This window comes from Lepidochelys olivacea, assembly GCF_965140295.1.
Source record: "Lepidochelys olivacea isolate rLepOli2 genome assembly, chromosome: 17".
Lineage (NCBI taxonomy): Eukaryota > Metazoa > Chordata > Testudines > Cheloniidae > Lepidochelys > Lepidochelys olivacea.
In genome coordinates this window covers 10,654,802-10,682,060 of record NC_140427.1, presented here as the reverse complement: position 1 = coordinate 10,682,060, position 27,259 = coordinate 10,654,802, and the positions used below count along the sequence as shown (strand labels likewise).

At 42.8% G+C, this 27,259-nt stretch overlaps 1 protein-coding gene across 1 annotated transcript in view; it reads right to left on the bottom strand.

The window, feature by feature from the left end:
• The window catches only part of RAP1GAP2 (RAP1 GTPase activating protein 2), a 243,408-nt gene that overhangs the window by 92,166 nt on the left and 123,983 nt on the right, over positions 1-27,259 (bottom strand). The window contains exon 3 of the mRNA XM_084651088.1: positions 3,312-3,396. Within this exon, the coding sequence (XP_084507214.1) occupies positions 3,312-3,396 (85 nt within the window). The remainder of the gene's footprint in view (positions 1-3,311; positions 3,397-27,259) is intronic.

Sequence of the window (27,259 nt, the reverse complement as noted above, 5' to 3'; positions counted from 1 at the left end):
AGTGTTGCCTAGTGGACCGAACACTAGACTGCTACTCAGGAGACCTGGGTTCAATTCCTGACTCTGCCACTATCCTGCTGGGTTACCTTGGGCAAGTCACTTCACCTCAGTTTCCCAATCTGTAAAATGGGGAACGCCTCCATCCTTTCTAGAGTGATTTGACACCTATGGATAAAAAGTGCTATATAAGAGCTAGGTCTGATTATTATTTTACTCCTATTGAAATCAATGTCAAAATTCCCTGCAGAAGTGTAGGATCCTGCTCGAATGCACAGCAAAGCATCCTCAAAATAGAGACAGTTGCAGCGATATGTAGATGCATACATCTAAATAATATGGATGCACAAAATGTTTTCTTATGGGCAGGCAAAGTGGGTCTGAAGAAGCAGTGTGATTGAGAAGAATATACTAAATGAGCCAGATCCAATGGAATGACATTGCTGTAAAGCAGCAGTGAGATGGGTATCTGGCCATCTGTGTGTCTTTCTTCTGCCAGACTCAGGCTATAAGTGGTATTGTGTGAACCTTAATGAACACCGCGTTACCAAAAAAAAAAAAACAACACACCGAACACATTGTTCTTGAAACACTGCAAAACAGCTAACACAGAACTGTGCATGGCCCTGCAAATATTACATTGATCATTGCAATGTAAAGAAAACACCATTTAAAGCTTGCCTGCCAGGAGTTCTCATTGAAAATCATGTTAAACCCTCTCATGAGGATTAGCCTGCAAGGGCTGAGAGTTACTCCACAGATCCTTCTGGGACAAATGGGCTCCTATGGGAAGGCAGGTTTTCTCTTTATTTATATATCAGGGCTCATTCCTGTTATGAATATATCAAAACAAAGAGGGAGAGAGGCAAATTCTAGCTAAACCCAGCTGTGTTAAGCAAAAGCAATGAATATTTTCTTTGTTTGTTTGTTTGAGTGGTTGTGGGGAGGGGGAAATTGTCAATTATCATCATCCTTTCATTTCAGGTCATCTTACAACCTAACATTTCCAGAAAATGGCCCTTTTCACATTAAAAAAAAATTATGCAAAACTTTGGAATTTGGGGATGCACTTTGATTTTCATAAGAAAGCTCAATGCAAAATCTAAAAAGCCTACGGTCAAATTATCAGCTGCTGCTAACAGATACTGCTCCATTGACATGGGTAAATTATCACCCACTTACAAACAACAGAGATTTGGCCCATTGTCATCCTTTTTTCTTTTTTTTTTTTGGCACAAAAGGAAATCCCTTTTTTAGAGAGAGAGAGAAACTTCAAAATGCAATAGCATTGGAGGGTTTTTAAACACAGAACTGGACCATTTTGACAACTTAAAACCAAAGTGCATAAGCCTCCATTTTCAAGGGTTTTGCATTTTATAAAATAATAATGCTTAGCTCTTACATAGCGCTTGACCCTTTCAAAGCATTAGCAAATTATTCCTTGGGACATCTTTGTGAGCTAGGGGTGTGTGCGTGTGCAAATATACATACACGTTGCTGATTGAATTCAATGGGCATTGGGTTAGGCCTCTGTAATCCTGCAACGTTGAGCGTTCCTCCTGATGGATGTTTGAGGTTTAATGAGTGAGGATTTTGGTGGGTGTCTAGGGAAGGCCTCTACTGAAATGTACCCTCCCTCCCCCAAAAGTAGGAAAAAGACAATAGCAGGAGATCTCCTAATTGTCCCTTGCCACCCATCTCTCACAATTTCCTTTTCGCCTCCCCTTCTCCCCCTGACCCCATACATCTCCCCACTCTTTATCTCTCATCAAATCCCCCAGAAATCACTTCCCTCCATTCCCATTCTTTCATTTCTCCCCTTGTTTCCTCCATGTCTTCTACAATTAAACACATTCTCAATACATTGTTGGGATGCCCTGTGATGAGCAGTGCTTTCTCCTCCCACCTCCACCAATTACCAAATCTCCATGATCCTGGCCTCTCCAATGCACGAAAGCTGGTAACTCCCCTCAGCTAGCCCCTTCCTCCAGCCTCCACTTCTGATACCTTCTGCATCACCCCCGTAGGGAATTCTGCTGAGCTCCAGGGCTCACTGCTCCTAACACACTCTGGCTCAGCGCTGAGCTGGAATGTCATCCAAGAGTTTGAAAAGGAGTCAGAAAGACTGAGTAGAGAAAGGATAATGTAGGATGGTTTGGACTAAGTGTTCTGGCTGAATTTCATTCCGGGTGATACAAGGCAATAATCACAGAGCATAACGAACTCTTGCATACTGTGCATAACTCAGGCTGGGAGGAACGATGCCACATTTAAGCAAAAAGGCAACCAAGTCCTCCCCGTAGGATGTTGCATGACATTCTGTTTCCTTGCTGCAGACACAACCGCTTGCTCTGCATTTAAATCCCTCCTCTACGGCAAAGCCTTTCAAGGGCAACTCCGCCAAGCCTTGAATGCAGCTGGAGCTGACTTGACAAGAATTCCTCCAAGGGGATCCCAGGCTGGGCACAGTGGCATGACAGTGCCCCCTACTCATGCACAGAGGTGCAACATCTTTCCATCTTCATTAACTGGATGGTGGTGCTGGATGGTGGTGGTTGGAGGGTGTCCGGACAGGCACTCACTCTCTTTCTACCCCTCCCTATTCCTTTTTGGGCAACATCCACAGAGGTTATAAGAAGGAGCCGGGCCTGCATTCCCCAGCTGCTATAAAGGAGAATGGGGTAGAGTCTATTTCTGCCCTTGATCCTTTCATGGTCTAAAATCTAGCCCTTAGAAAATAAGCTCCTTAGGGCATGGGCTGCATCTTCTATATACAGCACCGGGCACACAAATCATAAATAAAGATCACCGCTTTGGCAGCAAACCCCCAGGTTATAACAATACTGGAACAATTTTTAAGACAGACAAAGGGTCAGATGCTTCTTTACCTTGCAGCGTGTGCAGTCACTCATGCAGAGTGGGCCCAGAGTGCTACCACCCTTCTGATTTAGTATCGTTTGACAACTGCTTTGCACTGCTGTCAATGACTGCCTGAGGCACAGGGCAACATAGCCCATAGCCTTTTGCAGCCACACTCTAGCTGATGGCAGCAGAACAATCTTCTGGCTCAATTCCAGAATCCACCCAGGAAAGCCTGAGACAACACAGCTGCTACTTTTAAACACTGGTATTAACTAGCTTCGGTTTCAAAGCAATCACCTTAAGCTGGGTTGTGTATGTACCGTACAATTCCTTCCACCAGACCTCCAAAAGATATTGCACCCACATTACGGGATGCAGCATGCACTTTGCAAAGCAGAACAGGAATAAAATGTAAAGAACGCAATCCGTAATGTATTATGTATGTAACCTACCTTCATGGTTGCTGGGGCAGTGAGTGGAGGGGATAAAGGCCGGTCTGGAATGGTCACATCTGTGTTGTTTAACAGCTCCTGTTTCCTGTAAAAGAAGAGGATCCATCTCAAAACTTTTCCTAATTACCCAGCCTTTGGAAGAAAGCAGCACAGTCCAGAGAGGAGAAAATTAGGCCCCTCTGATTTTTTTCAACCCTGTAAACTTTTAAGTCAAGGTTTGTTTTTAAATATAAATATCTAACCTGTGACAACAACATTTTATAAAATAAAAAAAAATCTTGTAGCTTGGAAAGATTCTGACCTAAATTATAAATGCTTCACTGGACCATAAAGTGGGCTGCTCTTTCTTTGGGAATCCAACTGAAGGTTGCCAAAATAGAGCCCTTAACTACTGTGTGTGCCGCAGGTAAATTTCATTTCAGGTGATTTACACTGCTGGGATGACCAGGAGTTAGATAAACAGACTTATGTTTCTATGACAACACCATTGCGACAATTTTTTTTCTCCATCTTCTCCATCTGGTGTTATCTATTGACTGAGCAGTGTTTGTTCATCTCTCTCTCTCTGTCCAACATGAACATTATGCACAGTGGAATAGCTTTCGATTTTAGTCGCACTGGAGTAAATCCGGAGTAACTCCACCAAATACTTTTAGTACATATCAATGTCATGTATAAGTGTGGTCCGGAGTGTTTAGCATAGAAAGAAAGCCACATTCAGAGAAGTGCTATATAGTCAACATTTATCCACAGTGGAAATGGAAATAACTGCAGTGCAGGATGTAGTAACACATTGTTGATCACTGTAGGTAGCCTGCATGGAGTGGGGTGTGGTCAGTGAATAACTTGAGTTGCAATGTGTCTTTTTTCCTTGGGGGTAGCACCTGGCACAAGCTCTCCATTGAGGCTTCTTGGTGCAGACAGTGCCTATTCTGCTTTGAATAAGGCACTTAGCGATCTGTACCTGCAACTGAAGACCAGGTCTGCGGGCACCTGGACGCGTCTTTTTCACTCCCTCAGTTTCAGATTTTTCCACTGGAAACTCCCATATGCAATGGACCTGGGTTGCTATTTTCAAATGGGAGTACCTAAATCCATATCTATTCACCTAAATAAAAGAGGAGTGATTTTAAAGGTGCTGAGCACCCACAATGTGGGTTAGCCACAGTACATTAATGGGAATGGACAATCAAACCACTTTTGTTTAGACGTCTAGCTTTAGGGACCCAAGTTTGATTATTTTAGCACAAGGGGAGATTTTCTAAGGCACAAACACCAGGTAGGTACCTAATGCCCACTGATGATCAATAGAAACGTACCTGCCATTTCTGCCTTTGAAATTCTCTCCCATAGTCTTCAGCCTAACATGGATCCAGATCTGTACTGCAGGCCTGATTTTCCACTCCCTTCTCTAGTCTGGCACCAGTGTGATTCCCTTCAATTGTGTAAGACAGCAGAGAACTAAGCCCAGCACCTTCTTGGCCAAGTTCTAGTATTTTTGCCCACGCAGTCTTGAATGAATTCATCATGACCAGTGCTACGGCAATGAATACTAAATGAAATGCTTGTGAAAGAGCATGCTAAATAAATTAGCTCAAGGGCAGTTAATGGACCAGAGCAGAGGTAGTCAACAGGCAGACCATGGGCCAAATACGGACCACCAGATGCTTTTGAACGGACCCCCAAATCTTTTTATCATCATCATTGTTATTGTGGTGTGAAAAATTTTTCTCTGCAGGCTGGACCTTGACTATACCTTGACCAAGACATTGTACCTTGACAAAAAATAATTGACTATCCCTGGAATAGTTTGCAAGTTACATGGAGGGATAGTAACAACCACCACCTTGAGAAGAGAGAGAAATTGCATCTGCCAATTCATCAAGAAGAGAAATTACAATGGCACAATTCTGTAAGGGAAGTCTTTTCAGAGTCTTTAACCCACTCCTGCATCTCTGCTAACGCTGGTTGAAAAATTTTCAATGGAACAGTTTTCTGTGGAAATACACTGTTTCCTTGGAATTGAAATGTGTAGCAGGCATGTGCCCATTTCAATGGAATATTTGACTGACAGATTCCCCAATGATTGGAGGAGTGATTCTGATGTTTCCAAATCAGAATATTCCCTTTCATGGAAAATTCCAAAGTTTGATGTTTCGTTCCAAAATAGAATGAAACAATATTTAGAAAACCTGGAATTTCCCACACGACAGAAATTCCATTTTCATCCAGCTCTAACCTTTGCTGTTCTCAGGGAACAGAATCTATACAACTAATTCAGATCCCCACCTTTTTTTCCACCAATTATCCACAAGTAGCTTTTTATTTTTTATCAACATCCTCATCACTCAGAGTTATCAGGCAAAGGGGTAAGACAGGAAGGGTGATCCTGTGACTAAAACTCAAGGATCCAGGACACCTGGGTTCAATTCCTGGCTCTGCCACAAATGTTCTATATTATGTGGGGCATCTAGTCCAGGCCTTGATGTGGGAGGGATAGCTCAGTGGTTTGAGGATTAGCCTGCTAAACCCTTGAAGGGGCCATTTAGGTATCTGGGGCAAAAATTGGGGATTGGTCCTGCTCTGAGCAGGGGGTTGGACTAGATTACCTCCTGAGGTCCCTTCCAACCCTGATATTCTATGAACTGTAAATGGGGATAATTCTTCTCTTAACTCACAGGGCGGTTGAGAGAATGTACTTATGAACATTTGCCGGTGAGAAGGAAGGGGGCATAGAAGTACTTCGATAGAAAGGTTTTATGGAAACATATTTCAGCCTATGGGTGGTTCTCACGGGTTATTCACTGCAATCACTGTTTCAGGTATTTGCAGTTTGTATTGTGTTATTGGTAGCCTAAGTGTCTACACTGAAATCAGAGATATACCTGATCTTTAACGCAGCTAGCTTGAATAACAATAGCAGTGAAGCCAGTATGGACTGTACAAGCTGGCCTGGGACCCTGGGTAGGCACTCCAGCAACTAGCCTGTTTCGTGTCTATTGTTATTGGAGCTAGCTAGATCAAACATAGCTCGTGTATCTCTACACCTGTTGCAGTCACCCCTCCGACTGCAGCCTTGTCACATGAGTCTGGTTTTGGTGCCTAACTGAACGCTCCAAAATCAACAGAAAGTTGGCCAGGGAAACACTTACAGTGTGAAAAGTCATGTGAAAACACTTGTTCACAAATCTCTCCTGTGGGTTAAATTCACCATTGTGCAAAGAACCTGCCGTGGCCTATGCCTCACTCAAAACCCGCTTATTACCACAAAGCAGGACTCCACCCTGGAAGAACTGTTTCGGATTAAAATTCCCTTGTACTTATATTTTCAGAGAGCACATAAAAGGGCTCGTGAATACTGAAAGGAAAACTATTCTTACAGAATAGTTTTGTAATTAAGGCACTGGGGCTGGGACACAGATCTGAGTTCAGTTCTCAGCTTTGCCACAGACTGCCCAGGCAACCTTGAGAAATCACTTAATCTCAGTGCAGCTCAGTTTTCCATTCTATAGAATGGGCACAAAAACGCTGGTTGAAAAATTTTCAATGGAACAGTTTTCTGTGGAAATACACTGTTTCCTTGGAATTGAAATGCGTAGCAGGCATGTGCCCATTTCAATGGAATATTTGACTGACAGATTCCCCAATGATTGGAGGAGTGATTCTGATGTTTCCAAATCAGAATATTCCCTTTCATGGAAAATTCCAAAGTTTGATGTTTCGTTCCAAAATAGAATGAAATAATATTTAGAAAACCTGGAATTTCCCACATGACAGAAATTCCATTTTCATCCAGCTCTAACCTTTGCTGTTCTCAGGGAACAGAATCTATACAACTAATTCAGATCCCCACCTTTTTTTCCACCAATTATCCACAAGTAGCTTTTTTTTTTTATCCACAAGTAGCACTTCTTTCCTCTCCCCCCTTGAACTTGGGTCTATCTTGCCTATTTAAACTGCCAGCTTTTAGGAAGAAGAATTGTCTTTCTATGTGTTTGTACAGCATCTGACACAATGGGGCTCCAGTAGAGGCTGGAGCCTCTGGGAGTTACTGTAATAAAAATACTTAATAATAACCACTCTCAAAACAAACTTGTGGGTTTTATTTGAAGTAACGTTTGCTAGTCTTTATCCCCCACTGCATTAGCACAGCTCTGACATGGAAAGGTCAGACCATCAGCTGTCGAAAGGAAGGATGGTCCAGTGGATAAGGTGGTAGCCTAGGGCTTGAGAGACCTGGATTTAATTCCTTGCTCCACTATAGATCCCTGTGTGACCTTCAGCAAGTCACTTAGGCTACACCTACACGGCAGAAAAACCCTGCAGCAGTGAGTCTCAGGGCCCGAGTCAACTGACGGGCTCGCAGTCATAGGAATAATTAGGTTTCAGAGTAACAGCCGTGTTAGTCTGTATTCGCAAAAAGAAAAGGAGGACTTGTGGCACCTTAGAGACTAACCAATTTATCAGAGCATAAGCTTTCATGAGCTACAGCTCACTTCATCGGATGCATACTGTGGAAAGTTTAGAAGATCTTATTATATACACACAAAGCATGAAACAATACCTCCCCCCACCCCACTCTCCTGCTGGTAATAGCTTGTCTAAAGTGATCACTCTCCTTACAATGTGTATGATAATCAAGTTGGGCCATTTCCAGCACAAATCCAGGTTCTCTCACCCCACCACCCCACCCCACACAAAAAATCACTCTCCTGCAGGTAATAGCTTATCTAAAGTGACCACTCTCCTTACAATGTGTATGATAATCAAGGTGGGCCATTTCCAACACAAATCCAGGTTCTCTCACCCCCACACCCCCAAACTCACTCTCCTGCTGGTAATCACTTTGGATAAGCTATTACCAGCAGGAGAGTGAGTTTGTGGGGGGGGGTGAGAAAACCTGGATTTGTGTTGGAAATGGCCCACCTTGATTATCATACACATTGTAAGGAAAGTGGTCACTTTAGATAAGCTATTACCAGCAGGAGAGTGGGGTGGGAGGAGGTATTTTTTCATGCTTTGTGTGTATATAATAAGATCTTCTAAACTTTCCACAGTATGCATCCGATGAAGTGAGCTGTAGCTCACGAAAGCTTATGCTCAAATAAATTGGTTAGTCTCTAAGGAATAATTAGAACATCCACCATTATTCTAAGCAAGATAAAAAAAGTATAAGGACTATAAACCTTCATGCTTCAGAGCATAAAGCAACCTGTAACTACCTAGGATAAGAAAATTAATCTTGCCCTACAGGCAGTATATCCCAAAGTTATTCACTATGGTGTTTTTTTTCCACCTTCCTCCAGAGCATCAGGTATTCAGCCATGGTCAAATACATGATAATGTGCTAGTCTTATCTCGCATGGTAATTCCTATTTTCCTCAGCAGTTATCTTAGAGCGGCCAGTGGAGTAACAGTATACGTGGGAGTAGGGTTGCCAATTTTGATTGGATGTACTCCTGGAGGTTTCATCAAATGACATAATCTTTAATTAAAGTTTAATCTTTAATTCCTAGAGACGCCAGGACAATCCTGGAGGGTTGGCGACCCTAGGTGGGATAATGGAGAATGAGGACTGGAACCTGCAACCCCGTGAACAGCATTTACGGATAGACGAGTCCCACTGACTCCCATTGGAGCTGTGAGAGTTCGTCCCCTCTGAAAAACAAGCCCCAACTGCCTCAAATTCGCCACCAAACAATTATGGCACCCAAAATTAGCAGGCACTTTAGAAAATCTGGAACAAGGACCTGATCCTCAGCTGATGTAAATCAACACAACTCCATTGGCTTCAAGGGAGCAATATAGATTTACACCAGCTGAGAATCAGGCCCAAGATTGTTATAGCAGTGCCCAAATTCCACCCACAAAAGTGCCAGCCGTGACAACCCGAGCAAGCTAACACTTCTGGTCTTGTAACAGCAAGTGACTCCCATGGTGACTTGCCTAGCATCTTATTGACACCAGTTAGGAATTGTCAGGCCTGGAGGTGTAGTAGGTGTCTGTGCAGATAACACTTCCTAATGGTGAAAATTGACTCAGTACCGAGAAGCAGAGGCAAAAAATCATGTCCGTTATTTTTTTCTTCCCCCCGCCCCCCCCCCCCAAAAAAGATACAAAGTATTAAAAGTTCCTGCAGCCTTTTGGATCCAAAATATATAAAAGGCCTTGTGTTCCTGCCCTCTGCTATGGAGTGCAAATTGTTGCAAATCCTGGAAAACCTACCTAAATGCAGGAACACAGTGGCTAATACTCCCAGCTAAGCAGCAGTCCGTGGTCCATCTCAGAGCCTGGGGTAACAGGCTCTTTTCTCCTCTCAGGTTATGCCAGAGGTATACTTTCCATCTCAGGCAGACATACCTGAGCTAGCTTTGATCAGGCTAGCTTACTAAAAATAGCAGCATATTATTGTGGCTAGCCCAAGCCGCTGCCCATGCCGCCCACAGCTATTTTAGCAGATATATTTAACTGAGCTGGAAACTGTATCTCCCAACTGCAGTGTTGTTGTAGCTTGACCATGGGTGGCCAAAGTCTTTATCGGTATAAATGGCCAAAATTCCATTCAAGACAATGGAGCTGTGCTTCTTCACAGCAGCAGAGAATTTGATCCAGGGCCCAAAAAGCTCTTTACACCTTCCTGCACACATTGTCAACGCAGGTAAGTACTAGACAGAATCTGCACCGATCGGGCGGTCCCATTACAGTTGCTGGCAAGATTTGGGCTCAATTTGCTACCTAGGACAGAATCAGTAGTAGAGCTGCATTTCATAGCAGATGTTCCTGTATATGGAATGTGGAAGAAAAATCAATGAAAATAATTTAAAAAAATAATATACCTACATTACTCTGTGTCATTTACAGTTATTCAGGTTTTTGTCCACTGAGCCAGTTATCCAATAAACACACCTCATGGATTTTCAGGGGACTAAGCCGTGTCACAATATTTAAAGATTATGTCAAGTCCTGGAAAGATCCTTTTCAGAACATGTCAACAACCAACAAATCAACCACTTCAGAGCATTGCTGCAGCTCCCAAATCATCTGTACCATCTTTCACTCAAGAGCCAGTTATATGTTAACATAGGGCCCTTTGGCCCGGCTTAGTTAGATGGAAATAGCCAAGCCGGAATATACCCAATAAACTTGACAGTGCTTTGCCTTAGTACTACGGATGAAATCCTGGCCCCATTGACATCAAGGGGAGTTTTGTCATTGACTTCTATGGGGCCAGGACTTTACCCTGAGTCTTGGTGTATGAAGTCAGAGTTCTTGGTAACACAGACCACAAGTGATCACAGATACCCCTGATTTGTGTGGTTTTTTTAAATTATTGTTTTTATTTGTATTCCCATAGCACTAGAGGCCTCATCCAAATCAGGGTTCCATTGGGACAGGTGCTGTACATACAACATAATAGTAGACAGTACCTACCCTGAAGTGTTTATAGGCTAAACAGACAGGACAGACAAAGGTTGGAAGACAGTAGGTACTTTTATCCTCATTTTACAGATTGGGAACCAATATACGAGAGATTGAGTGACTTGCTCAGGGTCAAAGGGAAGTTTGTAGCAGAGCCAGGAATTAAACCCAGATTTGCATAATCCCAATCCTCTGCCTCAACTACAAGTCCATCCTTCCTCTCTTGCTATTTTGATTGTCTTCTTTGACCTTTGTGCTGCATGTAAGTACGTTATGCAGTTTGCTATGTTGCATCTGTTATGCTCATTGACTAATTCACAGCTTTCATAATCAGTATATATCACAACCATATGGCTAGGCAAATATTTTATCTCCTGCGCTGCTGGTTCAGGTGAAATTAAACAAGGCTGAAGCCACTTCTGCAGGAAAATGGAGAGGAATAAGTACAGGAACTGCTTTAACGCTGACCTTGCTGTTCTCTTTCACACAGACTGATGCACTGTCTCAACTACCACGAACAACATGGAGTGGATTGAGAAAGCCAAACTGCTCAGGGTTCCCCAGCCCAGCCTTTACAATTGCACCTGCAGTTTGTCCACATCTAAGGCCCTGATCCTGCAAGCTACTCCAATTGGGCATATCCTTGCATGTGCACAGATCCCCACTGGAATCAACTGGGCTCCAGCTTCACAGAACATCTTGTAAGATGGGGGCTTCAATCTACACCTGCTACACGTGTAAGGAAGAAATGTAGATGGCTAAGTGATACCGATTGCTGAACGAACATTTGACTCAGTACCCTGCTCTGGTGCAATGAGATTCTGATAAACTGACTCACCTTGGGTAATATCTTATGCCTCGGTTAGTCCCATTGAAGCCAATGGAAGTTACTTGAGGAGTAAGATACTATCCAACATGAGTAAGGATACCAGAACCTGACCCTTGGGATTTTAGTGGTGTTCTGGAGCTTCCCCATAATTTACTCTTTGAAGTATCCCAGAAGACTGCCAAAACCCCAGAGCATGAAGCTGGAACACTGCAGGATTCCACATTGTGTTCCCTGTGGATACCCAGGATAGTTCATGAACAGAGCTGTGCAAATAACTGGTTTTTTTGAGCCAAAGAAGTCTAAAAAGAAATAGTTTCAAGTCGACCCAAAACAATTCAGCATATCAAAAAAGTAAACAAAAAAAGTAATACAATTGAAATCAAATTTCAAAAACAAGACACCTTTTTGCATCAAAGGCAAAACATTTCATTTTGCCAATGTCAACATGAAATGTTTGAACTTTTTCGGAATTTTCATTTCTTTTTTGACCAAACAATTTGACGAATTGAACACAAAGTGGCAAAACGTTTCGGCTCTCCTGAATCTGCATTTTTTTTTTTTTTATGAAAAAAGAATTTTGTCTGAAATAGTTCACCCAGCTCTATTCCTGAACGGGGCCAGATGGACAGCTCTGGAGAATGAACACTACCAAAAGTCAAGGGAAGGAAAAGCGAGTGAAGATCAAAGAAGAATGCAGGGTTCCCTGTAGGCAAGGAGGCCAATGGCTACAGTTGCTTTCTGGGAAACACCACTGCTCAAGAGATTCTTTATTCAGGAGAAAGCAGCACAGGCCCTGGGGGCGGGTATTGAGGAATTGTCAAGGAAGGATCCTTCTGGCAGTAGGAGGGTGATGGGCATGTTAATCCGGATTCTCTGGAGTTCTCATGATTAGGACAAGACGTGGGGAATCGAGAAATAACAGAGGAGCTAAATCGATGCAATGCCAGAGATAAAACTGTTGTCTCTCCCTGACCTTTGCCCAATAGCACAGAATAAGAGGAAGGAATTAAGCAGCATTAGGTGGGAATTTGTTAGGAGAAAAACGTTGAGGCAGCCGGCTAGCTCGCTAAGCCAAAGATCTCATTGGGATGGATGAGATTTATATTTTTAGAGGTAAAATGGGCACACGCAAACTCCTGGATCCACCACTGGATAGATCTATAGCCCGCTGCAGTCAAGAGAAAAATGCCCACTGACTTCAGTGGGCTTTGGATCAGGCACCAAAAGAGAGAAGCCTGAAAGGGAATCCTTGAGACTGTATAATGAGATGCAGCTGAGCTTTCATACGATGGGTCTTGATTATTCTAAACTACAGTCTAACCGCAGTGGGTATGTCTACACTGCAAACAAACCAACCAACAAAAACTGGAGCAGCACGTTTCAAAGCCCAATTCTACAGACTCAGGTTCTCACTACAGTGCTAAAAATAAGCATGTAGACATTTTGGCTTGGGTTGGCATCTGGGCTCTGAGACTCACTGGCCCAGGGTTTTTTCTAAAGCATAGATTCTCTCTGTTCTTTTAATTGAATAATACCTTCCCACCCCATGTTATATTCTAAAGGATTCCTCTGTTCGTGGCATTACTGATTTCCTAGCGGTGGTGGTTCCAAGGTCTCCTGTTTAATATCCTTCTAAACAGTTCCAAGGGCAGTTCATCTTGTGTGTTCTTATTATTATATTTTTGGCAATGGGGCCAAGGTTCAAAATCCCAGTTTCTAATTTGGCAAGTATGCAAGATGGCTTATAATGATCTGACCCAAACCTGCAGACATGAGCGTGTTCCTATGCTATTTAGGGTAGGAACCATCTTTTTGCTCTGTGTGTTTGAATAGCACCTAGCAATGGGGTCGTGGTTCATAACTGGAGCTCCTAGACATTACCCGCTATACAAAAAATGATGGTAACAATCAACTTTGGGATGTTTGAAATCCTCATTCTAATTCTGCAATTTGATCCTCAATTTAGGTAAAATGAATAAGCAGCTTTCCTATTCCCTCCTCACCTTTTCCTGGTACTTGTTACCACAAAGACACTAGACTTTTCCTTTCCTTTCTGTCTACAACACTTCTTTAAGATGACATGTCAAACTCAAGTCCTGACAACCTGTGGCCCTTAAAGATGACAAGGCATTGTGGGAACAAGTGAGGATGTTAAAATCAGCAACCTGGCAAATTGCAGCTGAAGTAATTACATTTCATGACCCTAGATTCAGCAGTTTTAAGGGCAGCAGGGTCCGTTATGATCATTCAGAAAATTCCTCCAGCAGTCACAATTGGATGCAGCATTCTCCACTTCCTGTCTTTCCGCCTGTGCGGTGCTGCTGTGTGCTGTTAAACAGCAATCATAATTTATTTCCAGAAGCAGTTGCATTTCTGTGATGGCTGATTTCTGTTTGTATGTAGCTCCAGGACCATCTAGGAGGCTGAAAGGCACTATAAATACAACAGTATGTTTGCTTCCATTATATCGTTCAGCCACTAGGGTGGGATTTTCAGAAGTGCTCAGCTGTGGCTTAACTTTGCTCACATTGACTTACATGAAAGCAAAGTTAGGCCACGGCTGAGTGACTTTTGAAAATCCAACCCTAGGTGTCTCTTTGTGCTTCATAGAGATCCTGATGGTATGTGGTCCCTGGTAAACAAAGGAGACTAAGCTGGAACTCAACCAGTGTGGATTCCTGTGTGTTTATGTCTGTAGCTGTAGATTTTTCTTTCATAAATATGTCTTGTTTAAGATCACCTGTGATTCTATTTATTCTGCCAATACAAAATGTTCTACATTAGTTTCACCTGTATATCACACCACTGATTGTTGTTTTCGCTTCACAATCAGTTTAGCCCGTATTCTTTAATGGCATTGTTACACCTTTTAAGTTAGCAAGACTGACCTTCGTAACTTTGCAATCTGAATGCTACCAAATGAAAGAGCTCTTGGAATTGGCACCTCTCCCTGTCACTGCAGGGCTGACGTCAAAAGAAAGCAAATGAAAACTGCAGGAGACTGCTTCACATCCATGAATGCTGACTGGGACTGTAATGTTCCCTTGTGACTTGGCACTAGTAGATGTGGTAGAGGGGCTGCCATTTGTGAGTACATTCCGTGAATACGGTACATTAATGCACTTACTTTAATTACAATATTAAACACTAGAAGGAGGTCAATTGGAACAAAGCAAAAATACTAACAGCATTCTGAACCCATTACTATTACTGTTTGACAGAACACCATTCTTGGTATTTTATTTACCCCCTTTATCTTATTACTGTATTTCTTCCTTACCATTAATGGTATCTGCTCCTATCTGAAATTTTTCAGCCCCAGCAGGCTACTGCCCTACTGCCCTCTGAATCATCTACATCAGGGGTTCTCAAACTGGGACCCTCGGGGGTCACAAGGTTATTACATGGGGGGGTCGCGAGCTGTCAGCCTCCACCCCAAACCCCGCTTTGCCTCCAGCATTTATAATGGTGTTAAATATACAAAAAAGTGTTTTTAATGTATAAGGGGGGTTGCACTCAGAGGCTTGCTGTGTGAAAGGGGTCACCAGTACAAAAGTCTAAGAACCCCTGATCTACATCCTGAAATCATGCTGGGAAAGTTAATACCCTATGAAGGGGGTTACAGTGGATAAATCATTACCTATAAATGAACTTGGGGGTTGCACATGTAGTAGCTTGTGGAGCCCAACCTCACTGCATGCACTAGGGGCTCCTTCCATTGCCCCCCACAACTTTCCTGTGGGCTCACCCTCCCTTTCCCCTCTATTTCAGGGACTTCCTGAAATCCCTTCCTACTCATCCCTCATGCCAGGGGCTCTGTGTGCCCCTCACCACCCACCACCATTCCGCCACATGCCTGGGGCTCTGTTTCCACCCCATCTCCCAGCCTACCCTGCCATGGTGGGGAAAGGGGCATGCAGGGACTCTGGGTGCCTCCGCATTCCCCCCTCTGCTGCATCGGGGGGCTGTGAAACTTTCCCTGAAATTCTGCAGCTGATCAGACGCAGCATGCAGAAGTTAATGCATTCTATCCAAACAGCCAGACAGACACATGCCATCAATTTGAATGTAGGACGTTTTGCTCGGTCAACGCTGTGCGGCTGTCACCAAAAGGGGAAAAAAGCTAACTAGGATTAATGATAGGCCTAAACACCTTCAAATTTTGGAGACATTCCTGGCTAGCTGCTCAGATGGCGTAAATCAGGGCAGGTCCACTGAAGTGTGACGGAAGGTCCACTAGGCTGCACTAATTTATTCAGAAGCTTGGCCTGGTAAGAGCCACAGCAGGCTAGCTCAGTGACTCTCTTCCCTCTGCTGTGTTGAATTCCGGGTTTAGTACAGCAGAGAATCTGGGCCAGCACGGGTAAAATACTCAGACAGATTGAAGGGAGCTCAAAGGAGAGCAGCAACAATGACTAAAGGTTTGGCAAGTAAGTCCTAGGGGGAAAGTTTGAATGAAATGAACACGTTTGATTGTTTAGATAAAGAGGAACTTTGGGGACAAAATACTTTGGGTCTACAAATAGATAAAAGGAGGGTATTGAGAGGACATGTATCAATAGTTCTCATTAGTTAATGAGAACAGAACAGCAAACAATGGATTTAAGCTACGGCAGGGGAAATATCGGTTGGATATTAGAGAAAACTTCTGGTCCAAATTCAGGCCCATAAATCTGTCCCTGGAAGGGTTATAACATCTCAGGCAATGGAGCACGCAACCAAGAGAGTTGTGGAATTGCCATCATTCAAGGCGAAGACTAGACACCGATCTATTAGGGGTGGTTTAGAAATAATGAAGTCCAGACTGGCAACGCACAGGGGGAAAGGGCTACATGATCCACTTGAGATTCCAACTAACCTAAATGATCTGACGATTTTTAATTAAGTGCTGATTTGGGGATGAAGTTTTAACTATTCTGGTACTCACAGAATAATATTGTGCAGGCAGGTTGAATAATTTACGAAATGAAGAAAAGCAGCCCGATATCCTTTCTGATTGTCAGATTAAATATTATTGGGCCAGTTCCTCAACGGGTATAAAACAGCAGAGCGCCATAGACGTCAGTGAAGAGCTGACAATTTACACCAGCTGGGGCTCTGGCCCTTGATATCATCAAGCTTTCAGGTCTTGGAAGAAGCAGCAATGCAAATATTCACAAGGAGGTCCATCAGAGGAATTCATCTTAAATATTTTATCTCCATCATGAAATATCTCATGCAGTCACCCTCCTGCTCACCAGCTTAACTCTCGATGAAACTACTGTACCTCTGTAAAGCTACCATTTAAGATAGGGGTGTCCAACCTCTGGCCCGTGGGCCATACATGGCCCACCAGAGTATTTCATAAGGCCTTCCTGCTTCAACACAACATACTAACAGTGGTTTCATTAGTGTTTTGTCGTCATGTTTACATCCTTTTAGTTTACACGTGTAAACAGACAATACTGTACATAGAAACAAGCTATCTAAATACATATGGAACAAGCTGAACTTAAAATATAAATCAATACAGGTGACTTTAAATCTTATTAAAATATATGTCAAATCTGTTTGGCCCACACGAGGTTGTGCTTAGGTTTACATGGCCCTCCTGTATAATAAGGCTGGGCACCACTGGTTTAAGATAAAGTATCTGAAATTTGCTCAAATGTGCTGGTCTGATCTACTAGACCATTCCTCCAGTTTTATGTCCATTATTATTATTTATAGTGTGATGGCACCTAGAGGCCATAATCACAGACAAAAAACCAGACCCTTCTCTGAGGAGCTCACACGCTAATTTTAAGACAAGAGACAACAGACAGATGCAACAAAGAGCCAGAGGGGAGACAATGAGACAAGCCTGGACAGCGTGAAAGGCACTGGGTACAGCACACAAGCTGCATAACCACTGTCAGCTCCATCGGATTACCCCGCTGATTTCAGCGGAGATAAACCCGTGTCGAAACGGAGCAACAGAGTGGTAAATCACACACATTATTGGCCTATTTCCTTTCCAAATGAACTGAGGGTATAGCAGACCAAAGAACTGGGCCAAATCTTCAGAGGGTCTAAATGGGTGTGATTTTCATTGATCTCAGTGGAGCTTTATCACTATTCACCAGTTGAGGAACCAAACCACACTTCCCACAGACAGCTTCAAGCAAGCAGTATCTATCTCTGAATGGTCTGCTGTCAGGCTTTGCTGCTTGTGCGTATTTTCTGTGGGTAACAAGCAAACAGAAAGTCCCTTATGTATTTAACATTGAAACTGCTGACTCTTCTGGGGTTCCTCCCTAAAGGTCCAACAGAGAAAGAAGAAGGCTGATATGAGATAGAAAAATGGATCTTTCTGTCTCCAGACCTATGGAGAGACAGTGTGCAGAGTCAAGTGAAGTGTAGGAAAGTGCAAGATGCCATCTGCATTGGCTGCTGGAAAGAGGGGGGGATAATGGGCACATACAAAGTGCTCTAGGGGTTGTTTCTTACGTGTGCAAAAGAGCAACAGAATGAACTAAATCCGCTCATCACTACATTTTTTTATGCCAAAACCTGGAACGCTCTGGGCCTGCTTCTTGTTGACATTAAAGCCCCTTTGCACCAACCTGGCAGTGCAAAGTGGGCATCATTTACATGTATACTGCCAATGTGAAGTAAAATGCCTTGAGCATCCATGAAAATGGTCTCCTTTCTTTCCAAACATTACATTTATAATCAAGGGATGAAATTGTACTAACCTATTTTTTAGAGCTGGTTAAAAAAGATCCATCATCTTTTTTTTAAAACCTGATTTCATCTAATTTTTTCAGGTATTCTTTTAAAAACTGACTTTTTTTCAGTCTTGTGTTTTGTTATTTTATGGGAACACAAGAAATTGTCAAAAGCCACAAAAAATTTGGTCAAAATTGTGTGTTGGGAGGACGGGCATTCATATTCCAACCTGCTGTATTATTTATCCAGCTCTTCCATTCTCATTTATCAAGTGAGAGCTCACATATGTCTGCAGATGAAGAGAGCTATATAAGAGGTAGGTATTGTTCTTTGCTCTTTGACTTGCTGGGATGCTCTGCATAAAAGCACAGCCTGGTCTGGAGTAAACTGCAAGTCCTTTGCTGCATTTCCTTTGAAGCCTGTGCTCCAGCTTGATTGCTCTAATCTGTATTTGGATTCCCAGCTCTGGAGCAGGCTCCTAAGGTTAAACAATAGGCACAAAGGCACAAAGTGTGGCCAGTTCAGCTGGAGAGATATGCACAAATAATTTTATCTGCTCTGGTTTATCTGGGTTTTGTAACAAGTTGCCATAGCATCATATTCATCTCACCAACAGGTTTTTCTTTCGCACAATAAATTTCGTGTTGAGGGCCAGACTTGCCCCCTGATTTCAAGAAGTGCAAAATCTGTCCATTACTAAGCAATTTCTCTTAGTTGTTAATGATCAGTGATGCATTTATATACGTTACCTTGAATTAGGGTGTCAGCCTCACCCAAAACAATTCAGCTGTCTGCCACAGATAAGGTTAAACGCCAGCGGCCTGATGCCCAATCAGATTATTGTAAAGGGGTGCAAGCCATGGAGTTAGTGTTTCTCCAGGAGGTAAATCACCTAAGCCCTCATCATGGGTTCAGTGAAACTTCAGTGGTGCATGATTTACGATAGCCCTGAGCACTGGGTTATATCTGTTAATCCTAACAACATATGTTTTAAATAAGAGTTCCAACTAAATTAAAAATTTGTCAGGGAACTGTTAATTTGAAATGTTACCCAAACACGTTTTGTTCTGCATGTGGATCTAGAAATCTTCTGCCCACCACTTACATATGAATTTGCTCAAGGAATTAGCCTGCTACTGTATTCCACAATCATAGCCAGCTGCCAAACCATCCCCATCCCTATGCCCCATGTCCAGAGTCCAGGCTCATTCAAGCATCCTGTTCACTTGAAATTGTCGAGGTCTGAAGCAAGCTCTGACCATTGAGGAGTCTTCCTGGAAGCCAATGCACATCATTTCGGTAATGTTATTTGTTCATTGTCCTGATTAGGCAGATTAGCAAAAAGACATCAAAACCTACATTACTTAGTAAATCTAATTAAAGAAATACCTTAGTGCACTTACACCAAACCAACTTTATCCTTCGCGACCCACCCCAAGTCATATTGTTCTTGAGTATCATATAATGAACTCAGTCTCCATTGGGAAATCCTACAGCCAAATAGATTTTTATCATTCCCTTCTTCTCTCTCTCCTCCCCTTGGCCCCAATTTTATTCGGTCCTCTAATTATTGTCTCATGCATCATCAGTACAGTGTGATTCCGAGGACCTTCAGCACTAAAAGCATGACTCTACCACTGAGCTAAAAGAGTACCTCCACTGGCTAGTAGCTGTAGTAGGCTTTTATCCCATCATTAACTAGTGTATTTCAATTGCAGGAGGAAGGATCTTGCACCTCAGCCCCAGCAAGGAATTGTAGGCAGAAACACAACAGAGGAGTGAAGACAAAAGAAGAAAGAAAAAAAAAACCAAGAGAGGAGATTGGAGGAGTGTATAAGAGGGAACAAAGGGGAGCGAAGGAAAAAAAGAAGGCTCGGGATCTAAGAAAAGTATAATTCAAGCCACTTCCATCCCAAAGTCTGTTCCTGTATATTAAGATTCTATGAGACCGTTTAATAGAATTATGTTTTACCCTGCATTACATATTAATGGCTTATCCATTGTTCTCTTTATATACTGTAATAACTACAGGTGGGTGATAAAATGATTACGTAAGATGTATATTAAGGAGAGTATATGATGGGTGGACTGCTTTTATTTCTAAACCATGATTATTTAGGGAGCACTTGGAGAGACCTGCTCTTTGCATACAGTTTGAAAACTTTTTGGTGCTGACTATGTGCCTCTGCCTTTCAAGGCTATGCCTATTCTCTGGAGTGATTGTTGAACCAGAAGCCTTTCAACACAATGAGGCAGGCCATAAAGAAGAAAAGACACTGACACTGGTAGGCTGGGAGATTCTGGAGCATGTAACTGGGAGCCCACTTAGGCTGAATAAAATTGTAACACTCTCGCTGAGTATGTCCTATCTCCATCTAGTTTCTAGTCCATACAGAGGATAATAGTCTACTAGTGCTACAAACTAGCAAAATTCCTCCTTTAGCTCAAGTTACATAGGCTTGTAGTTTTTGTAGTTTCGATCTCTGCTAATGACCTACGGTGGACGTTGCTACAAGTGCTGCTTGGAAAATGGTAATTATGTTTTGCCAAAAAAATATTTTCAAAATAATGAACATTTTCAGAGGGGGTTAAATATTCTCACTGATTTTATTCATTTTTTTTTTAAAAAGAAAGGACCAAATGTGAACATTTTTCAGTTTTCAAGCCCCCTAAAAATGTTCGTTTTTCAATATTTGAAAAACATTTTTAAAATGTTTCAGCTTTTGGGTTTTTTTATTTTTTGAAAATTTAAAGGCTTCAACAATTTTTCATAGAAAAACTTTGAAAATTTTGAAAGAAACAAGAACTTCCCACTAAAGTTTTCATTTCCATAAAAAGCCATTTGTTATTCAAAAAATGTTTCACCAAAAAAAAAAAAAAAGTCCTTTCGTCTAGTTGCTACATTATCACATAGGCTATCTGGAGAATGCATTCTTGTTCAGTTAGCCTCTGATATAACGTAAATAAGGATGAGTTCATGAAGTATAAAGGACCAATAACCCAAGTAAGACAGTGTGAGGTCTTTTCACCGTCTTCAGTAACACTGGATCAGGCCTTAAAATAGTATAACGACTATTTGAATTTGGTTTTGTAAAGTACCTTTTTTTAAAAGGCAAGCTTAAAACACCAAAAGCCTGATCAAATTACCTTGCTTAACACGGAGTGCTGTCCCACTGCTTTTGTGTTACACCAGAGGTTTTCAACCTATTTTGATTTGAGGACCCCTCAAAAATTTTGAATGGAGGTGTGGACCCCTTTGGAAATCTTAGATGTAGTCTGCAGACCCCCTAGAGTCCATAGACCACAGGTTGAAAACCAGTGTGTTACACAACAACATAACCACCTACCAGCAGCTAAACTGGTTGCTTTATTCCACTCTGAGGAGTGGGAATCAAGTACTTGTAAGAATGGAGGAATGGTTATAGAGCAAGTTTTCAATTATATAGAGGCCTAAAGTACATGCAACAGCTTCATTGTAAGAATTGATTTAAAGAATAGATGATGGACCTAAATTCATCCCTGGTACAACTCCACTGTTTTCAATGGAGTTACACTGGGGATAAGTTTGGCTCTGTATGTCTTTGAAAAATCTACCTCACAGATCTTTATGGGAAGAAATGTTACTCTTTTCATTCCATTACAAAATGAATCTATACACAATCATTGCAAGGATCTCATTTATAGTTTTCTCTCTCTCTCTCTGATATAAATGTGCCCCAACAGAACACTTTTCTCGTCTCTTGCACCTTTTATCTAAGCATCTGGAATCACTTTCGTTAGCAAAGAGGAGACAAGCCCGGGGATCTTAAGGGAGATCACACAGCAAGCCAATGGCAAAGGTTCAGTTGGAGCCCAGGAGTCCTGGATCCCAACCCCTACTTCCATTCTTCAGAGCAGAGCATACTCCATTCATTGCAATGGGTGTTTTGCCTCAGGATAGCACAATAAGAGCCTATCAGTCAATGACTTTCAAAGGGGTTTAGGCTCTTAAGTCACTTAGGCACTTTTGAAAATGTTACCCAATGTGACCTGAGTGACTGAGGTGTTTACAGTTATGCTCGTTTTCATAGCTTGACTCCTCCAGAGCTTCTGGCCATTCAGAGGGATTGAGCTGTGACCACAAAGGGATATAGGTTTGGCCATGCATAGACTGAATAGTCAGCAATACAGAATGCCACCCAATGTTCTGTACCATACCTACTGTGGGGCAGCCCTAAGTGACATGCCCAGGATCACACAGGAAGTCTGTGGCAGAGCCAGAACCTGAACCCAGATCGCCAAAGGCCAGTGCCTTAACCACAGAATCATTTTTCCTTCCTAGATTAAGTATTTTCCTCCTGTTTTCTAAATCCAAAATCTGGATGAAAGAAACTTGTTACAAGTGCTCTCTGCTTTATTATTTTGCACGTCTACACTAACAGGCAGGTTTTAAATTGTATAAACAAACTTGCAGGAGGGGAGATATCAATGTACTATCCTACACAAAGATTTCACAGTAAATGTTTAAATCTGCTCTGCATTCTCCTGTGCAAGTTAAACACACTTCGCATCCCTGACTACACTTTATTCATACCGTGAATTCTTTGAGCTAAATGTATGCCCCATGTAAGCAGGTACAATTCTATTAGAGTGCTCCCCTTACACCAGGGTTGAATTTGCCCCTCTGTTTTAGCCTAGAGAAGGAAAATAAGGACGTCCTTTAGTTTTGGAGTTGTCATTTTTTGCTCTTGATGGAGCTCTCTTTCGAATGTATTTAATATCTAGCATCTATTGCTTTACGTTTTCATTGCAGGCTGCACTTTTCTGTTAGTTTTCTGTCAACACACTGCTGCTTGAATCTCAGGTTAAAGATCCCAATAAAATACAGACAGAGTCTGGCTGTTCCTGGGAGCATTCTCCCAGAAGAAGAAGAGTAATTTCCATCCCAGTTAACAACAATGCAGTGCTTTGTACACTTTCTGCTTCTTCTTCTCTTAAGGGAGAGAGAGACACTCACTTTCAAGCCAGGGAAAGGTTGCATTGAATAAAATACTTGATTTTAAAAACTGATTGTCAACTGCTGTCAACCCATAGATTTCGATGGAGCTGCATCAATTGACACCAGCTGAGGACCAGGAACACGTACTTTAAACATAGGCTTGAACCACAAACCTGATCAAGAAAACCAAATAAACCTTAAATGTTTAGAATTCAAACCCTGAACCAGATGCTCATTTTGCAGCAGATGCCATCTCTGTAACAGGCTGAACCAAAAAGCCTGGATTTGAATCTTCTCCAGTTGTGGATCTGTTCAAAATCCAAATCCCAGGTGCAGCTCCACTGACTGATGGAATGCCTCAGATTTACACCAGGACCCAAATCCACCTCTTCCTTATTATCTTAAAATATTTAGCAAGTAAGCCACAAAAAGAACAACATGTGATGTAACATATACCTTGTTATTAAATATAATGAGTGTTAGTAGGAACAGGAAAAGGAGACCTAGAATGAAAATTGCAGTGTGGGGTACTCTGTCAATGAGATGGAAAGATTGACAACTTAGTCCTTTCTATTTATTCTACAAAATCATAGAAGAACAGGGTTGGAAGAGACCTCAGGAGGTTATCTAGTCCAACCTCCTGCTCAAAGCAGGACCAATCCCAACTAAATCATCCCAGCCAGGGCTTTGTCAAGCCAGGCCTTAAAAATCTCTATGGATGGAGATTCCACCACCTCCCTAGGTAACCCATTCCTGTACTTCACCACCCTCCTAGTGAAATAGTGTTCCTAATATCCAACCTAGGCTTCCCCCACTGCAACTTGAGACCATTGCTCCTTGTTCTATCATCTGCCACCACTGAGAACAGCCGAGCTCCATCCTCTTTGGAACCCCCCTTCAGGTAGTTGAAGGCTGCTGTCAAATCCCCCCTCACTCTTCTCTTCTGCAGATTAAATAAGTGCAGTTCCCTCAGCCTCTCGTCATAAGTCATGTGCCCCAGCTCTCAATCATTTTCCTTGCCTCCGCTGGACTCTCTCCAATTTATCCACATCCTTTCTGTATTTCCTTTTTAATTACAGAACAGTTAATAAAAGGGTCATTTCTTGCAGCCTATCAAATTTTAGGGGGTCTTTCAAACAAAACAAAAAAACTACGGACACTGGATTCCTAGTGTAAATCACTTCCGCTGAGTATCATGCATGTCCTCCTGTATAGAAATCAAGTTATGAAAATGAGTGGATAACAAAGTTTTCATTGAAGGAATAGTTTTCCCATTGGAAAGTGCAATGTCATACAAATAAAAACTTTTCAGGGAATGTGTCAATTTAAAAATATCTCGGGGAAAAGTTGAAGTGTCTTGTTTCTTTTAAATCCGTTTTGTTTAGACTCTCATGTTCTATTTATTACATTATAATGTTTCAATATTATCAAAACAAAACAACTTAGCTTTGTCTACATAAAACAATTCTACATTATGCAAACAAATATTTCAGAATTTCCATGGTGTGGGAAATCCCAACACTTTGGCTTTTTTGTTGTGATTCAGAACCAGATATTTCAAAATGTTGGAATTTCCCATAGAATGGAAAGTCCTTTTTCCAGCCAGCTCCCAGGTAATAACAATCGGAGTAAGCATGTAGTGGGACAAGCAGCCAGCTGCAGGGACAGGAGACACGATGGGGCCAAACCCATCCCTGTTCTAACTCCATGGGAGTCAGTGTAGTTACGCTGGCTATGGATGGATGTAGCCCTAAGCCGTGTGGAGGGCTAGCGCCTTCATATTATACTTATGCTGCATGAAAAAGTCCCGTCCCGCAGAACACAATGCTATTCAATGGAATGTCACCCACTGGGTAGGAAATCCCCCAGAAAACAGGTGATTCTAAGGTTTCTTGACTCCTTTCAATGAGTATTTGCAGAATGGTCCTACCTATATGCTTTTAAACCCTCATTATAGCAAAACAATTCTAGGTTCTGGTTCCTGTATCTTCTGAATAGAACTAGTCAAAAAATACAAGGGGAAAAAAGTCAAAATAAAAAAATAATCAAAATTTCAGAAAAAAACTTAACATTTCAAAAGCAAATTGCCCTGTCTATAAGCTGGTTGATCAAAAAGTTATAGTGAAAACATTTTTGCTGAAAATTCAACAATTTGAAACATTTTTACCAGGTCAGCTTGGAAAGTTTTGAACCTTAACGCCCAAATTATGCAGTCATGCATATTCAGAACTTTTGTAAATTGGTTGGAATTAGAATAAACAAACCACATATATAAGCACCTAGATTCCATGGGGATGAGTGTAAGATCTAGGATAGACTAGAACAAAATAGAAGCAGAGGGCAGAAATCCTCCATGAGTGATTTCACCTGTAGGTCTTCCATAAAACCCTAATCTCGAGCACCTGAGACCACCCTCTGTTTGACTTGAAAAGGATTAGTCTGGATGAGGACCTGAGTACTCACTCGTCATGAAGAGATGCATATAGAACATACAGTGTGTCTGGAAGAGGAGGTGGAATTGGGTAGCCTTTGTCATACAGTGAACCTCAAGAGAAGCTAAGGGTACCCTTGAAGGCTTGAATTCCTGATATAGGCCAAACTTTGAATAAGCATCTGACTGAAACCGATGCTTTGGGGATTCTCCCTGCACCACACAGGTTCTTTTTGGACAGTGTGAACCAAAAGCGTCTCTTATGATACTATCATCCCAGTGCTACCACCATTACTCACACTGAGCAGAATCTTGCTCCAGGAATAGCCCCTGCTGAAACCGATGGAATTACTCGCAGCATCAAGTGCTTCCTTGGAACGGGTTTGGGAAAGAAAGATTCACATTGGCAGGGATGGAGGACTGACACTAGGTGAAATCCTAGCCCCATTGACTTCAACCGGGCTAGGATTTCAGCCACTATCACTAGAACCACTGCTCTTTTCCTCCAATACCTGTCAGGGATGGTCTAGATAATACTTTGTCATGCCATGAGTGCAGGGGACTGAACTAGATGACCTCTCAAGGTCCCTTCCAGTCCTATGATTCTACACAAGTTGTGCTCAAGAGCCAGAGTTGCTAGTCCAGGGGTGAGCAAACTTTTTGGCCCGAGGGCCACATCTGGGTACGGAAATTGTATGGTGGACCATGAATGCTCACAAAATTGGGGTTGGGGTACAGGAGGGGGTGAGGGCTCTGGGTGGGGCTGGGGATGAGGGATTTGGGTGTAGGAGGGTGCTTCGGGCTGGGACCACGGGGTTCAGAGGGCAGGAGGGGGATCAGAGCTGGGGCAGAGGGCTGGAGCACGGGGGATGAGGGCTCCGGCTGGGGGTGCAGGCCCTGAGGTGGGTCCAGAAATGAGAAGTTCAGGGTGTGGGAGGGGGCTCCATAATGGGGGTTGGGGCACGGGAGGGGGCAGGGGGGCAGGCTCTGGGCGGCGCTTACCTGAAGCACCTCCTGGAAGCAGCGGCATGTCCCCTCTCCAGCTCCTATGCAGAGGTGTGGCCAGGTGGCTCTGCGTGCTGCCCCATCCGCAGGCGCTGCCCCTGCAGCTCCCATTAGCTGCAGTTCCCAGCCAATGGGAGCTGCGGGGGCGGTGCTTGGGGTGGGGGCAGTGCACGCAGCCCCCTGGCTGCTCCTAAACATAGGAGCCTGGAGGGGGGACATGCTGCTGCTTGTGGGAGCCTCCACACACTCACGGAGTGGCCTCCGACCCCACTCCATGGATGGAACATGGGAGCAAGGCAAGCCGCAGACCCCTCTCCACAGCAGGAGCTCGAGGGCTGGATTAAACCAACTGGAGGGCCGGATGTGACCACGGGCCGTAGTTTGCCCACCCCTGTGCTAGTGCAATGCAGAGGATCTAAGTGGCTGCAGAGCAGCTCCCCTCTGTTGGACAATTCCTTCCATTGTTTGTGCAGTTCAGCTACTCCGGCTATGCACTGGTCTCGGGATTTTGCCCTATCTTAAAGTAACTTGCACGTACTGAAGCATGAGTCAGCAAAGACACAGAATGGCATCTTTTGGTCTAGCCTTTCTTGGAC